The following is a 15,516-nucleotide window of genomic DNA, read 5'->3' as shown; positions in this document are numbered from 1 at the left end:
AAATTCCCACGACAGCTGCTAGTTCTGGCAATCATTAGGACCTCAACATGGCCGTTCCAAAACAACGAAGGAAAACATGGTACAATTTCTGCCCAACACTGGGTCGTACCATCTTGCCACTCACCACCATACATTTGCTTTACGGAGCCAAGTCAACTTTGTTAGATTTCTATGACTTGTCGCATTTCAACTTCAAATATAGGACCGTTTCGTGTCACACCGCGCCGTTCACGCTCCACGTCAGTGATATTGGGGGTTTCACGGCTTCTGGCTCCCTCCCCTTCATCACGACGAGCCCAAGACCTCACCAGCAAGGTGAGAGTTGGAACCTCAATCCTGAAATAGGCAAAAACTTTCATTCCCTTGATTACATTTTTTTCCCTACTCTACCATGCTGGTATTAATGTAGAGAATAGTGCGGAGAAAACGTATTTAGGAAGCTGACTTCTTGAAGATAACCTCCCCACAAAACATTTACACCAGCTTCTAGCCAGGGGCATAAAGGTTGCACACCATGTCGCGCGTGTCCGGCTTGCATAGTACAGGCTCGGTGGCGAGAGCACAAGAAAACCTGTCCAACTTGCACCAACCCCACATTTGTCCACGTACACGGCTCGGGCCGGCCGGTGGGTCTTCCGGGCCGGTCCGACCATGGACAAAGACTAATACCAATGCATCCGCAGGATGACACTTCATCGGTACGGAGTAGTGTTGGATCAAAATGTGGCCAAGAGCATAGTAACTATTCAAGGAAAGTCTGCATGAAAATCAATAGCAACAGGCTCTAAAGGCGTTCCAACTCGTAAATTATGACTTGAGATGGGAGGAGGGAGGAGGGAAGAGAGAGGCTGTGGCTAGGCCTGTTGTGTAAGTTCTAGCCCCTCTGTACGTCGTACCGTGTGACCTTTCCAAGCCTTGTTCCTAAAACAAGGGGTATTTTTAGACACTTGTGCCAGCCCACATCTCATGAGGCTTTTTTCTTGTCATTTTTGCTGCCTGATGGGTGGCTGTTCTTGGGCATCGAGGCCAGAGGTCCTTTTGATCATTTCCGTCTACGAGGGGCAACTTTCTACATAAAATTTCCTCCAGATTTATCCTACAGCAAACTTGAGCGTGTATATTCACTTTGGAATATAAAGTTTTCGAGCTCTCACACTCTCTGTGGCCAGCGCAGTTCGGAATCCGGGCGCTGAATGGTATTCCATACTGCAATACACGCCCGGTAAACACAGTGCATCGATGTGCTAACATCTGGGAATCCAATAGCAGCTAGGTGAAACTAGTATCCAGGAGCCGTCCTAGGCTACTAGAGAAACGAGGAGATATTTCCGCCGTTGAGGTCTGATATTTTCATCGACTGCCCCCTTTGCCCGCCTAGCTTTTGAGCGAAGGCGGTGCCGTGTCACGATGGATCGTCGTCGCCAACCTCTGCCCCCCTGGAAGTACACAGTAGGATGGGTGTGTGCCCTCCCGATCGAAAAAGTCGCAGCGCGGGGACTATTGGACGAGGAACACAAAGCATATAGTCCAAATCGAAATGACGATACTTTATACACTTTTGGAACGTTCTGCCGGCATAACGTTGTAATCGCGTGTTTGCCGGCTGGGCAGACTGGGACCAACTCAGCAGCTGCTCTTGTGACCCAGATGAAGGCTTCATTTGGAGAAATTCGGTTCGTTTTGTTGGTCGGCATTGGAGGAGGGGTTCCCAGGGCGGCCAAAGATATTCGGCTTGGTGATGTCGTTATCAGCCAGCCAGTTGAACAGTATGGCGGAGTAGTCCAGTATGACTTTGGCAAAGAGAAGCCTGGTGGATTTGAGCGTACGGGATACCTTGGTTGTCCACCTAAGGTCCTTTTAAACGCCGTCAGCGAGCTACAAAGTAATCGTCTTCTACGAAGAAGCCGTTCTCTGGACTTCATGACTCAGCTTCAGCGTATTCCGGAATTCAAACGCGACGGAGACATGCCTGATGTTCTCTATGAAGCAGGATACAAGCACGTTGGGGAAGAAGGCCAGGTGTGCCATTCATGCAGCGAAGAGCGAATAGTGCAAAGGGAACCACGCAAGAGTCCTGAGAAGTTTGTGATTCACTACGGGACAATAGCATCCGGCAATAAGGTCATGAGAGATGCGGTGACAAGAGATTGTGTAAGTGAGGGCCTTGGTGGGGTCCTTTGCTTTGAAATGGAGGCAGCGGGTTTAATGAATAACGCTCCATGTCTTGTGATCCGCGGTATTTGTGATTACGCAGACTCGCACAAGAACAAGATGTGGCAAGCGTACGCCGCGGGAACAGCAGCGGCATGTGCAAAAGAGGTGCTGTCAGTTATTCCTGCGGCGAGGGTTGGAAAAAGCAAAGCGGCGAAAGCAAGGTGTGGTTAGTACAAAGCAAATGTCGTCAAGGTAGCTTCTCATCTAGACTAACACCATCAAGACACTGCAAAACAAGCCGCCGATACTCAATGCTCAACCGTACCTTTCCCCGAAGACCCGGAATTTGTCGGGAGAGAAGACATTCTCAAAACACTTGCAAGCAAGTTGATGCGACGCGCGAAGCACAGTCGACTGGCTTTAGTTGGCCGTAGCGGAGTCGGGTTGGTGTATCCCCCTTCCGTGCGACGCAATATGCCCAGAACTTTTCTGACTCTCTTGTAGAAAAACACAGATTGCGGTCGAATTTGCCAATCGCGTGAAGAAACGCGACCCGAAGACCCGGATATTCTGGGTCATTGCTAGCAGTGTTACGACTTTCATACAATCCTATCGAGATATTGCCGAAAACTTAAAGATCCTTACAAAAAGGGATAGCCAGGCTGATGAGATACTTCACCTGGTTCATAAGTGGCTAAAAAATGGAGCGAATGCCCCCTGGTTTTTGATAATAGACAGCAATGACGATGCCGAGCTTCTTCGCTCGCCGCAAGCGTTTGCATCAGAGAAGTTTTCTCGTAAAGGTACGGATTGGTTTCATTAGTCCCACTCCTTACCGTAAAATCAACACCGAGGAATCGTTGGCTTCGTTGCCGATATACTATCGCAGACAGGCTGACCATGTAACCCATCAACTAGTGCTAGCTGAATATATTCCTGACACCAAACGTTGCTCCGTGCTCGTCACAACTCAGGACTGGCGGGCTGGCAGGACACTCTGCAACCTGAACTCCATCGATGTTGGGGAAATGACCGTTGAAGAGGCTAAAAAATTGTTTGGGATAAAACTACAAGAATACATGGACGAAAACGTACTGCTTCCGCTGTTAAAGAACTTGGAATACTTGCCTTTAGCAATCACCCAAGCTATTGCATTTATTCTGGAGAACGGAATCAGTATGGCAGACTACCTCAGACTCCTAACAAGTGACGAAGAGGAGTCTATCAAGCTATTGAGCGATGACTTACATGACGAACGACGATACAGCGACGTCCCGCATTCAGTTATTAAAAGTTTCAGTCTCTCGTTTGATCTGCTAAAGAAGCGCGAGCCTCGTTCTGCAGAGCTCTTGTCACAGATGTGTTATCTAGACAGACAACAAATCTCATGCTCATGTTTTTCAAGGGGTAAAGAGCCAGGGGTAGACTTCATCAAAGATTTAGGGCCACTGAGGTCGTTTCGGTTGCTCACCGCAGACAAGTCCCGCGAGAGCTTTGAGATGCATCGACTGGTACAGCTATCTACCAAAGCATGGCTAAATGCCCACAAGGAGACTGACGGGTATATTGCCAAAGCTCTCAAGTTAGTTTCAGGAGTAGGCCCAAATCCTGAAGGCAGGAGCCACTGCTTTTGGACCTGCTGCCACGCCGAGGCAGTCCTCAAACATACTCCGAAGTTGCTCGACAGTAGGGTGACAGAGCTAGGTTACCGCCACCCCGAGACGCTGGAGATTATGACGGACATATCCAAAGCATATATTTCGACAGACAATATAGAAGAAGCGAAGACTATGGCACGATGTGCATGTGCGCTAAGCATTGATGCTCTGGACGAGGACGATCGTGTTCGGCGGCAGGCGGAGCAACAGCTGAAAATTACGACGCAATTTTGGTATTGTACCAAGATACATCATTTGGAGGGACCGAATGTTTCGTTGCCGGAAATAAGTAATGAAATTCTAACCTCTGATCGTCAACGCGAGGAACACAAGCTTACGTTTCCGGTGCATGGTCAAAAAATAACCATACAAGAGTCATTAGAACTATCATTGCAGTGTCAGCTCATTCTTTCTCATTGTTACAATTACTTTGCCGGCACAATGGATTACCTCGATCTCAACTTTGACACTCCTGAGGTGAGAGAGGCTTACCTTCGTGAAGCGAAAAGACTTCTGCTCGGGGTGGTGGACCGATACGAGAAGAATGATATAGATAAGTACTGTCCCGTTATAATACGGACAATGGTATCCCTGTGTGATACAAATAATCGTTTAAATGATTTTGAAGAGGCTAAGGCTGCTGGGCTGCGGGCCTTGGAAATGGCCAAGGAGACACAGGGGATCGAATGTGACCTCACGCTATTAGCAGAGGAAAGCCTAGGCCTTGCTCTCTACCACTTGGATGAACTACAAGAAGCAGAGCAACTTCTGCGTCAGGTATTAAGGAAACGACTGGAAGTATTTGAGTGTACGAATCGCGATTCGGTAAGGGCATTGAGACACCTATGTGCGACGTGCGCCAAACTGGGTCAGAAACAGGAAGCTGCAAGGCTTCTCCAGCAGACGATTGAACGGCATTCGAATCCAGTTCCATCTCTTAATTCAACTTTTACGTGCAGTAATAAGACATATTACTGGTCACATGAGTATCGTCTTCGTTACCTATTAAGTCAGGCGGAAATCAAGAAACAGCTCACTCGTGCTGGAGTCGTTCCGGCTAAAGGCACCTTGGAACAATGTCAAGCGTTGTCATATCCGTTCGAATGAGTTTGATGTGCTGGGAATCTCGTACTGAGTTTACTATCAAATAGGTTTTGCGAGACGTTGAGATAAAGAATCACAATTTGTCAGACATGGTGAGCTAGGCCTTGCCAGGCGCGTTTCAATAATGGAATGAATATATACAATGAGCAGCACGATCAATGCACTTCCTGTCACATTCTGTGGTGATTTAAGCTAGATAAATCGAAGGCGTGGAAAGTAAGCTACCTTATATGGCGAATATAAAGCCTGGAACGAGAGCGAACAAAGCTGTTAGAACGTCGACGGTACCAATAATATGTTGGCATATAGTTGGCGCAATTATGCTGAGAATTTATCATAATCATCTAGAGTAAACGAGTTGGATGCTTCAAAATAGACTTATATCTTTCTTTCAGGTCCCACATCGGACGTGGATTATATAAATACGTCATTTATATTGCCGACGAATAGAGGTGTTCAGTTGCTGTTCGATTAAAGCATGTTCCTCACATGACATATGCTACGTAATATCACCGTTATTCAGTGTATTCAGTGTGCACCTTAGAAACAGGTGAATCAACCAATGGTTTGCGTCACACGGTTACATGAGGGCTACGATCACGGGTTGATGTACGAAGTAATCCTAGGGCACTTGCATTCGCAGCTCAAGATGGGCACCACAACGTCGTCATGCGGCATTGCTCGCCGGCAAGGGGAACATGCACTGCCGAGATCCGTGTCAGCCGACATGGTTATGACCTGCGGCTCGACTCGAAAACGAGAAACGTCCAGCTACCAGGGTAGACAAGGCGGATCAAAGAGCTACTGTTTGGTTTGTGTTTGAAAACGGAATGGAGTTGTACGACGTGAGAGAGAGTTCGCTCAGACGCTCCGCTGATGTGCATGGTGGCCAAGAATGCAAAAGAAGCAGTCATGGTAGACGTGTAACATGTCATAAAGTGACGTGTCGTTTGCCGCTTCTGAACCGATGGGACGGCCTGTGCGCAAAGGTGCTTTAAGATATAAAAGCCTGTTCAAGAAAAGTCCAGGACTTGTACTTTTGGTCTTTTTTTTGGCGGCCTCAGGTTGCATGTAAGTGGTGGGTGACATTTCTTTGTTGGATGAGGCAGAGTCCAAGGCGCACACGTGGGCGTTCATAAGGCCGGGCGTCAGCAGGGACCGATTATTGAAACTTGAAAGCACTCGGGCCCGGTGAATTTCCAAGAGAAGAAATCATTTCATGAACAGAAGTTGGATAAAGGACAGTCCGCGCATCCAACCTCGCAACCTCGTTGGTAGCGTTGTCACGCGCAGCATGGCTTAACCGTTGTACGACAGTTGGGACCCTCGTCAGATGTTCACCAACAACAGCATGCTTTGCGCCGGCAGTGAATGGAGGCCCTTCCTCCGAGCATTGGTCGTTGGAGCTTCAGTCAATCCCGTTTGTCGACTTGTCTGGGGGCAGTGCCAGAGTGCAAGCAGCAGTGCACATCGGGGTGTTGGATCAGACACACGGGGCCGCCTTTGTTCACGGCTTGATTTTCTTGGGTTTGTGTGATACAGCAGAGGCCGTGTCCGCTCCAGCCAGCTATATAAAGAGCCTTCTTGCCCTCGCTAGACTTTTGAGATGCCAGGCTCATCATCCTTTGAAGTATTTGCCATCCACGGATACCACCATCAACACCATCAACTATCAACACCACCAACTATCAACACCACCAACTATCAACACCACCATCAACCATGGATGCCACCAACAACCAACAATCAACACCACCAACTACCAGCATCACCATGATCCAGAGCAAGAAAGGCCCGGTTTTTGGCGAGATCCAGTACAATGAGGAACAGTACGCCCTCACCCAAAAGCAGAAGCATCTGTTTTATCGCGACAATGGGGAGATTATTCTCCGAGACTCGGAGGAACTGAAGAAATACCCAGTGCACCCGGACTACAAACATGTTCGAACGGGCGTGTCCACTTTGATTATGGACACCCTTGGATGGTTTCTTTTCGATTTGCGCAAGCAAAGCCACGGATCTGGTGAGTCACTGCAAACGCCCAATCATCATCTTTATATGCGCTTCCGCCACATGAGCTGCTCGCAAACATGATCAACTAGTCTAACGTGATGGCTTGCAGGGACAATCTCGCTATACGGAGGACACATGGAGATTGACGACGATACACTAGCGACAGTCGAGAAAGAAGTTGATGAGGAGTCGGGCCTGAAAGTCAAATGCCGGACTTCCCTTGGAACGTCTCGCGACAACTTCGCAAGCGATATCAAGGGACGACGAGAGTACCTCACCAATGTCATGGCCGTGGAGCCAGTGAGCCCAGAGGCAACGCCAGAGGTATGTAAAAGCCAATAGCCAATAGCTCGCGAGATGCAAGCTAATCGCTGATGGAACTTAGATCTGCGAGCCGAACAAAAGCTGTGGGCATTTGAAGCTGAGCCCAAGAATGGTTCGCGTCATTATGCAGCATGCGGAGAGAGCGTACTTTGCTGTTATCCGGAATCTTCTTGCAGTTCGACCTGCCATGTTTCGGGACTTCGCGCTGCATCATGCCACTAGTCTTGAGGACCCGGACATGGGAGAAGGCCCTGTAAAGAGGGAACTAGACACGGATATCACGACCATGCATGAAGTCTTGGATCAGATGAGGACACTCCTCAAAGCGCAGAAGAGCCAATTCCCAGAAGACCACTGGAAGCAGTTGCAGAGTCACGTGGCTGCAATTGAAGAGGCCATCCCAAAGATGGAAACAACGTTGCGCGAGATCATGGCGACAGGGAGGACAGACAATGTTCAGACGGTTAAGGACTTTTATGAAGGGAAGGGAAAGGGATTTTGAGCAAGGATGGAAACCGAATCGTGGAGTTCAAGATTGAACGAGGAAGAGACTCCAGAGAGGACAGAGGAGATTCAAGCGGTGAACGGATTTCATGGAGGGAAGGAAAGCGGATTTTGAGCAGGATTGGGCACCGAACCGTGCAGTGCGAGACTAAACAAGAACATTAAGCGACTCCAGAGAAGACAGACGAGATTCAGGCCGTTGACGACGGAAGGGAAGGGAGTTTGAGCAGGGATGGAAATCGGATCGTGGTGCGCGACATTCAACGACGACGAAACTCTTCACTCCCTGGCCAGAGTCATGTCGATTACATGGTCATTGGAGTTGTTAAAGGGGAAATTTTAGATAGGAAATGAAGACGCTGGCCGTATCAAGACCATGAGTCCATATCCGTGTGGCGAGTGACGAGTGACGAGTGGCGTGTGCGTGTGGCGCAAGGTCAACTCAACATGTAAAGCCGGCTGCCAATGGCAACACCAACAGTCCACATGTCATTTCTCTTGAATCCATGACGGCACGCCCAACCTCCAGTCAAACCCGCGACATCCATCACAAGCCCATGGCCTCACCCCCGTCCCGCCAGGCATGAGCCATCGAAAGCGCAGCAACTGCTCCAGCATGCGTGCATCATGTCAACGCTGTCCGAGCCCCGCCGACCTCGCCTGCTCCCCCAGAACCGCAAGCTTCGCCATCTCAAAGGTCTCTCCTTGCGAAACCTGACCTTTGCCCTGGCCACCTTGTACTCCGCCGACGATGCAGTCATACCCGGGAGCCCCAGCAAGCTCGGCATGCTGCGTGAGGCCGCACACCTGCACACCTCTCGCTCCTCCGATAGCCTGCGCCGGGATGGCCTGCGCCCCGAGAAGAGGAGGCCGCCCCCTCAACTTCGCCGGACGAGCCTGAGTCTTTCGCATGCAAATCCCTCGACGCGCCAGAAGAGGCTCGAGAGTCTGGTGCAAGCCTCGGTGGGAGACGTCTTCTTCTCGCTGCATGCGGCCGGGTGCGAGGAGCCCATCTACATTAGCGAAGTCCGCAATCAATCCGCGGTACGATGATATGCTCCAGTACGCCGTGCTGTCTTGTCCGCCACGCGCCTAACTCTTTCTGTAGAACTTTAATTTCCAATTCTTTGACCTCTCGGCCGACAAGCCTCTTGTTTCGAGATCATGCACCGTCAGCATCCGCGTCTGGGCAAAGCGGCCCCAGCAAACATCATGGGTCTTTCTCCTCCAGGAATTCATAGACTTACGACGGCTCAACTTCATCGGCACATTAATAGACCGTCAATTCCCCCCCAACGCCATAATACTACACCTCGAGGACGGCGTATACTCGCTCGACTTCCCCACCAGGACGGCCGACCCGAAACATGCTCCCCCGGCAGCAGCAACCTCTTCGTACAACGCACTCATGAAGCTCGCTAACCTCGAAAGCTCCATACAAGATGCCATCGACACCCAGCACAGAATCACCCAGCAAATCAACCAAATCCTCGAAAAGTCCCCGAGCGATCCGACCCCTGCTGCCGATGAAGAAGTGTCCCTTGCCGGCAAGTTCGTTGCCACACAGCAGCGGGCAAACAAGACGGCCCGAAGACGACGCGACGAGATGATGGAGTCACTGCGGAGCAGGAGGGAAGCCATTTCAATAGGCAGGGAAGCCCAGGCGGCAGCCGAAAAAGACATTGCCAACAACAAGGAAAAGCTGGCCGCCTCCATTGCGCTGCTTCACAAGACGGAGCAGCAGATTCGCGGCCAGAGACGGAGGATATGTTCGGAGCTGTACGACATCTTCCCCATCACGCCCATCCCGAACGCGCCTCCGTTGTCGTTTCAAATCTGCAATCTGCCACTGCCCAACTCGACATACGACGCCGCCACGGCCAGGACAATCAACGAGGACGTGCTCTCCGCCGCGCTGGGCCTCGTCGCGACGCTCACGCGCCACTTGCAGTTTTACCTCTCCTGCCCGCTGCCATACCCCCTGTCGGCCTGCGGCTCGCGGTCCTACGCCAGAGACGACATCTCCCACATCCCCGAGCGGCAGCCCCAGCGGCGCGAGTTCCCCCTCTACCTGCCGCGTGGCGGCTCGACAATCGCCCAGTGGCGCTTCGAATACGGCTGGTTCCTGCTCAACAAGAACATTGAGGCCCTGTGCGCGTCTCAGGGCCTCAAGGTCGTCGACATCCGGCACTCGCTGCCCAACCTCAAATACCTCCTGTACGTGTGCAGCGCCGGGACAGACGAGGTTCCCGAGCGCAAAAAGGGCGGCGTGCGCGGTCTGTGGGCGGGCAGATTGAAAGGCCGCATGGGCGCCGCGGCCGACCCCGAGAGCGGCAGCAGCGCCGGCGGCAGCAGGAGGGGAAGCGTAGACAGCGAGGTTGCGAACCAGCATGGCGAGGCGTTGCGCAGCGCGGCCGTGCAGGCGAATGGCGATGGGGACGGCGGCTGGGGGGCGGACAGTGGTGTCGGGCTGTTGCCGTTTGGGGACGACGCGAGGTTTACCCTGCGCACCAAGGGGCTGAGGGAGAATGTTGCGTAGCGGTGTATGTACGATACCGCGAGGCGTGGACTGCAGCGGGTGTATTTGACCTCGTGGCGATGGACGCGTGTTGGCAGGCTCGGCGGCACTTTGTACAATTGGCCATCCGCTTGTCCTCGCTCGTACCGCTGACGTAGAGTCTACACCATGTTCCAAATAAACACTATTCTCTTGATCCAGTGCCCCGCTGCATATTGCAAACTTAATTACTATCCTCGCATCATACTTGAACGTGTGTGATGGGATGTGGTGTTGTGGGGGAACTTGGGCGGAACGGGACCACAGCAAAGTAGCTCAGGGGACAAGGCGCCAACACGTTTATACGATATTCACCAGATAGGCACCATGTCACATGTATCATCATCGTAATTTCTACAGCCTTGCTCTGCGCCAAAGCATAAAGTATCCTGCCGTCAAGCACCCAGGATAAATACACGCGTCCGCTCCATGAGAACCGGGGGTATTGTAAACGCCAACACAAAAAAACAATCAACGATCCGTCCTTGCAAACTTTACACTCTTCCTTCGCTCCCTGTCCCCCACACCGCTTGACCTGCCCGGGCTTGAACTCAGGATCCCCCCGCCGCCCTTGTTCAGGGCCTCTCTCGCCATGCCGACGGCCTTGCTCTGCGGCACGTCGTTGATGTCGCTCTTGACACTGCGCTCGTACGGCGCGCCGGGGCTCGATCGCCTGCTGCCGCCGCGGCTCGCGGGGCCCTCTCTTGCGCGGGACGAGTCCACCGCCGCGCGGCCGAGCTCGTCTGACCGGGCTGTCGTCGTCTCGCCGCGGTATTTGCCGGGCAGGCAGGCGTGGCCGCAGCCGTCCGAGGGGCAGCACCCGTCGCTGTACTTGGCGGACGGGTCGGCGGCGGCGACGGGCTCCGACGCGCCGTGCCACAGCTGCAGGCACGAGGCGTGGCCGCCGTGTGCGCAGCCCAGGCAGTACCACCATTCGGACAGCCACATTTCGGACTCGACGTCCGAGGCAGAGGGCGTCGTCTCCGACGGGATGAAGGATGGGCGCTCTGCTTCGCGGTGGCCGCACACCGGGCATGGTGCCATGACACTTCGGCATCGCTCGCATGTCCACACTGCGTCTCGGCCACCCGCGGGGTCGACTTCTCGGGGTTTGCGGCACGACGAGCAGAACAGGCCCACTTTGACGCCTTGTTGGGCACCGCCAAAGATGGAAATGTAGTTGTCTCCCCAGTCTGGCAGGCCGTCCGGCCACCCTTGTATGCACAGGTTCCGAAGCAGAGCTGCCTCGACAAAGAGGCTCATTCGCATCAGCCGCTGGTGGTGTTGGCGGAGGATGGCGCTGGCCCTGTGGCTGTCGATGACAGAAGTGGGCACGAGCGGTCTTAGCAACAGAATCATTGCAGAGGCATTCAGGGCCGATGTTTTGGATTCAAAATCCAAGGCGCTGAGCAACAGGCTGTAGGGGTTGAGAGGCGAGATTGAAGCCGGGCTCGCTTTGGAGTTGTGGGCGTTGACGGGATAAGGGTAGGGCGGATCGTTGCTCCATGGGAGATAATCTGTTTCGACGACGTGAGGCCGGGGGTCGTGCCGAGGTTGTATGGACTCCTTCTTCTTGGGGCTGACTGATCGGCTTGTTCTGATGTCCGGCACTGAATTGTGAAGCGATTCCCCGAGACCAATCCCATCGGTGTCCTGTGAAGTGAAGGATGGTTGAGATGGATAACTGTCGTCTGTCTTTGTCGTCTGTGAAATCATGAAAACCTCCTCTTGGGATTCATTCGAGCGTGGAGACCGGTCGTTTCTCCCGGTTAGCGTGTTTGCCATAGCTGGGGAGTCTGCACTCGAGGTGCCGCTTTCTCTCTCCAGGTCAGACTGTTCCCGATTGAGCGGCTTGGCAAACGCATCGCCACTAGATCCCATCCTCCCAGATCTCTTAGTTCCATTCGAGATGGAAAACATCTGGACAAAACTTTCGTCTGAATCCTGCCTGACGGTCCTACCGCGGTAAGGCACTCCCCTAGAGCTGTTCTTTCTTCTTGGCATCGGAACATCAATCGCCTTTGCCAACACCTCTGCATCATAAAAGTCATAGCCCTCGGTGTATGAAGTTGCGGAATCATCGGTTTGTTCACTCCCCACTGATATAGGTTCCGAGTCGTGACGTTTCCGAGGACTTTGGGACTCTCCAAAGGACCCATGAGCAGCAGGTCCGATAGTGAGCGACTCTGGTTCGACAATGGGTGACAATCGTTTGCCGTGCTGATGTACGGCGTCGTCATGACCGGAAGTGGCGGTGCTCGTGGCACTATCGGCTGGCCTTGCCACAGGTGTTGGCACGTTCGACGTGCTTTCAATCTCTTCCGCGAGCAATGACCGAATGGAGTGGAACCGGCCGTCGATGCTGCTTCTTTGTGCTGACGGTCGTCTAGGAGTATCTTCCCCATTGGCATACATTTCCGAGGCTTTCAACTTATCTGCGCCTTTTACTACATCGTCAACTTGAAGTTTCTGGAACTGCCCAACTCGAACCTCGAAATGGTATTGTGCCCTGCGTTTGAGGAGAAGATTCGTGGCATATGCCAAGATTCGCCATGTCTGCGCTAGCCGGTACAAGTTGGCTACTTCAGCAGCTTTTGCATACTGTTCCATGATGACGCCCACTCTCTCCACTAATGGCTTGCCACCATCAGAATATGGAAGCTCACGTTTGAGCGTCTCCAGGTACGTATTCGATAAAAAGCGGTATATCTGCACAGGCTTCGCTGCAGGAATAGGTCCAAAAGACATGGCCTGCTGAGACCTGAAGACTCCCGTTATATTAATAGATTGCTCCAGACCCATATTCTGCTTGTTGTCGTCTGGAAATGGTGCTCCCCCAGAAGGCGGTGTGGTGCTTAAGGGGATGGTGCCTCTTCCACTGGGTCTCCTCTTTCGAGGGATCCTGCGCCGTGATCCAAGAAAGGTTCCTATTACATCATCTTCAGAATCGCTCCGACTTATGCTTAGGCCCTGGTTGCTGGGGCTGGAGCTGTATGTAGCGCGATGCATAGCATCAGATTGGTGTACCACTGGAAGCCGTGGTCGATGCGATAGAGGACGCTCATCAAGAAACATGAGCACATCTCCTCTTGGAGAAAATGCCATGGCCGAAGTTGATTGGCGATCAATGACCTTGGGAGCAAACGCCACATCACATTGGTTGAAGGTACCGTCCTGGCCAACAGTCCATAGCATGTCCTGGTCCTGCCACGCTAGAGCTGATGGAGATGTTTCGAATCTCTCGATTTCTTTATATGGCATGGATGGCCGCGCCAAATCCCAAATGTGTACTGCTGATGTGCCATATCTTCGACTGCTAGTTTCATCATAGGTCACAGCAATCTGCGCAACTCGCCTGGCATGGGCACTCGCAGACCAAAGCCCCGGGCGCCAGGCTACAGCAGCCACTGGTGCGGGTGCTGATATGGTCCATTTCGGCTTCTGTCTCTTGTCCGCCGTGTTACCCAGGTCCCAAGTGTGGATTTTTGTGTCCATTCCGGCACTAATCAGGTGAATGCCGTCGGGGTGCCATGCGATATCCGAGCACGATTTCTCGTGTGCATTGATTCTAAGAACGGGACGTGAGGGTTGTCGCACGTCCCACTTCATAACCACACCGCTTTCCGTGCAGCAAGCCATCTCATGGCCGTTGGCAGGAGACCATCTAACTTTTCTGATCGGGTCGATGCATCTGAGTGGTGCAAAGCGTTGCCTGAAGCTGAGACCGTGTCTCGCCGGCGTTGTGTTGCTGCAATCAAAGACGCGCGCGGTTCCATCCTGACCACCAGTCAATAGCCAGGTCTTCAGGTGAGGGCTTATGTCCAGGGTGTTCATCTGCCGTGAGTCCTCTTGTGTCAAGATGTATTCCAGGGGTTCATTGTCGCCCGCACCAAGTCGTGTCAGATCGTATGAGAAGACTTTGCCGCTTGCACAGGCAGTGTATACGTGCGAATTGCCGTGCCATTTCACGTCGCGTATATTGAGCTGATCGGCCACGACATTCTGTCGAGACACAGTAGACTGTCGTGTAGTGATTGCGGTGCGCACATCGATGCCGTCGTAAAAGTTGAAGCTTGAGGCTGTCAGGTCGTCCAGAAGGATGGTCTTGAGAACATGCGCGCCTCCCAGCACGACTGCGCGGCGATCAGCAGAAACGTCAAAGCACGATATCGGGGCTCCCGCAACATATACAGCATTTTGCGACTTGGACGGGCGGTACGAGGTCGGAATAGGTGTGGTCGTGCCGGTGATTGAAGCCAAGTCACCAGTCGCAGAGTCGGGCGCCGCCTTGCCGAGGAGCTTGCGCATGATCTTGGACTCGCGATTATACATGATGGCGGCGGCGGCGGTCGATCAGAGACGCCATTAGGGGCAGCCAAAGCGGCAGACTTGCGGGATCATTTACTGCGACGGCGCAATGCCCATGTCTTTGAACCAGCGTCGGGTGTAATTGAGTTGGTTTGGGAGAATGCCAATGCAACTCTGTGTCAAGGCGGACCTGCAGAACGAATGTTGAAGGGAGATGGCACGGTATTACGGTATTACGTGGGGAAGGAGCAAGCAACCAGGGTGACCAGGGTGGGGCTTTGTGGCTTCCTCGGCGAGGTGGTCTGTCTGGTCTGGGTCTGCTTCTGCAGTGATTCCCAACTCTAGGCGTCATCAGGCTCCAACCGATCAATGTCATTCAATATGCTCCAACACCTTGAACGGCATCAAAACAACTCATTGAAATCGCCATTCAATACATTTGCTATCCAGCAGCGCTGATCGTAAAGCCCGAGTCCATGGATCCGCTGACGACGCGGCAGCACGCACCAACAATGCGCTGTATCAAGCGAGTTTTCTTTCACAAGGGCAAACGCCCGACTTCAGCTACGAGCAACGGATTTCTCCGACGGCCGAATTATTGTTTCACAGCATGAGGCTGTGATTTCGCCGTGCCAAGGCCCCCTTGTTCAACTCAGCCGCATCAAACAGGCAGCTCACTTCTGTCATGGTGGAATCAGCCCGCCGAGGCCTCCCGATCAGGCAATTATTAGATGCGGCTCACGGTCATGAGGCAAGCCGTGCACGAGCTCATCCTCAGGCGTCAACCAGGGTCAAAACCTTGATATTGCATTATCAGACACTGACACTCGGGAGGGCCGTCCCTAACCACCTGTCTTGTTGGAGCAGAAACGTACGTCCTTTGTTTCAGTCAGG

At 52.7% G+C, this 15,516-nt stretch overlaps 4 protein-coding genes across 4 annotated transcripts; 3 read left to right on the top strand and 1 right to left on the bottom strand.

Annotated features, from left to right (window-relative positions):
• Window positions 1-1,647: 1,647 nt before the first annotated feature.
• G6M90_00g027130 (uncharacterized protein) lies at window positions 1,648-4,919 on the top strand (the record flags this gene model as incomplete). Its single annotated transcript, XM_014692388.2, has 4 exons — window positions 1,648-2,380; window positions 2,438-2,597; window positions 2,659-2,957; window positions 3,073-4,919. 4 exons carry the CDS (start codon window positions 1,648-1,650, stop codon window positions 4,917-4,919), a joined length of 3,039 nt encoding a protein of 1,012 aa, XP_014547874.2.
• A 1,719-nt stretch (window positions 4,920-6,638) lies between these two features.
• G6M90_00g027120 (uncharacterized protein) lies at window positions 6,639-7,755 on the top strand (the record flags this gene model as incomplete). The annotated part of the gene is made up of 3 exons (XM_014692389.1): window positions 6,639-6,939; window positions 7,039-7,253; window positions 7,315-7,755. 3 exons carry the CDS (start codon window positions 6,639-6,641, stop codon window positions 7,753-7,755), a joined length of 957 nt encoding a protein of 318 aa, XP_014547875.1.
• A 629-nt stretch (window positions 7,756-8,384) lies between these two features.
• Window positions 8,385-10,296, top strand: Uvrag (UV radiation resistance-associated protein; the record flags this gene model as incomplete). Its single annotated transcript, XM_014692390.1, has 2 exons — window positions 8,385-8,801; window positions 8,866-10,296. The coding sequence occupies 2 exons, from the start codon at window positions 8,385-8,387 to the stop codon at window positions 10,294-10,296; spliced, it is 1,848 nt and encodes a 615-aa protein (XP_014547876.1).
• A 489-nt stretch (window positions 10,297-10,785) lies between these two features.
• On the bottom strand, window positions 10,786-14,646 carry G6M90_00g027100 (uncharacterized protein; the record flags this gene model as incomplete). The annotated part of the gene is made up of 1 exon (XM_014692391.1): window positions 10,786-14,646. The coding sequence occupies one exon, from the start codon at window positions 14,644-14,646 to the stop codon at window positions 10,786-10,788; it is 3,861 nt and encodes a 1,286-aa protein (XP_014547877.1).
• Between the last annotated feature and the right edge of the window lie 870 nt (window positions 14,647-15,516).

Source organism: Metarhizium brunneum, chromosome 1 (assembly GCF_013426205.1).
Source record: "Metarhizium brunneum chromosome 1, complete sequence".
NCBI lineage: Eukaryota > Fungi > Ascomycota > Sordariomycetes > Hypocreales > Clavicipitaceae > Metarhizium > Metarhizium brunneum.
The sequence above is the reverse complement of the archived record's forward strand: the minus strand, read 5'-3'. Positions and strand labels throughout refer to the sequence as shown.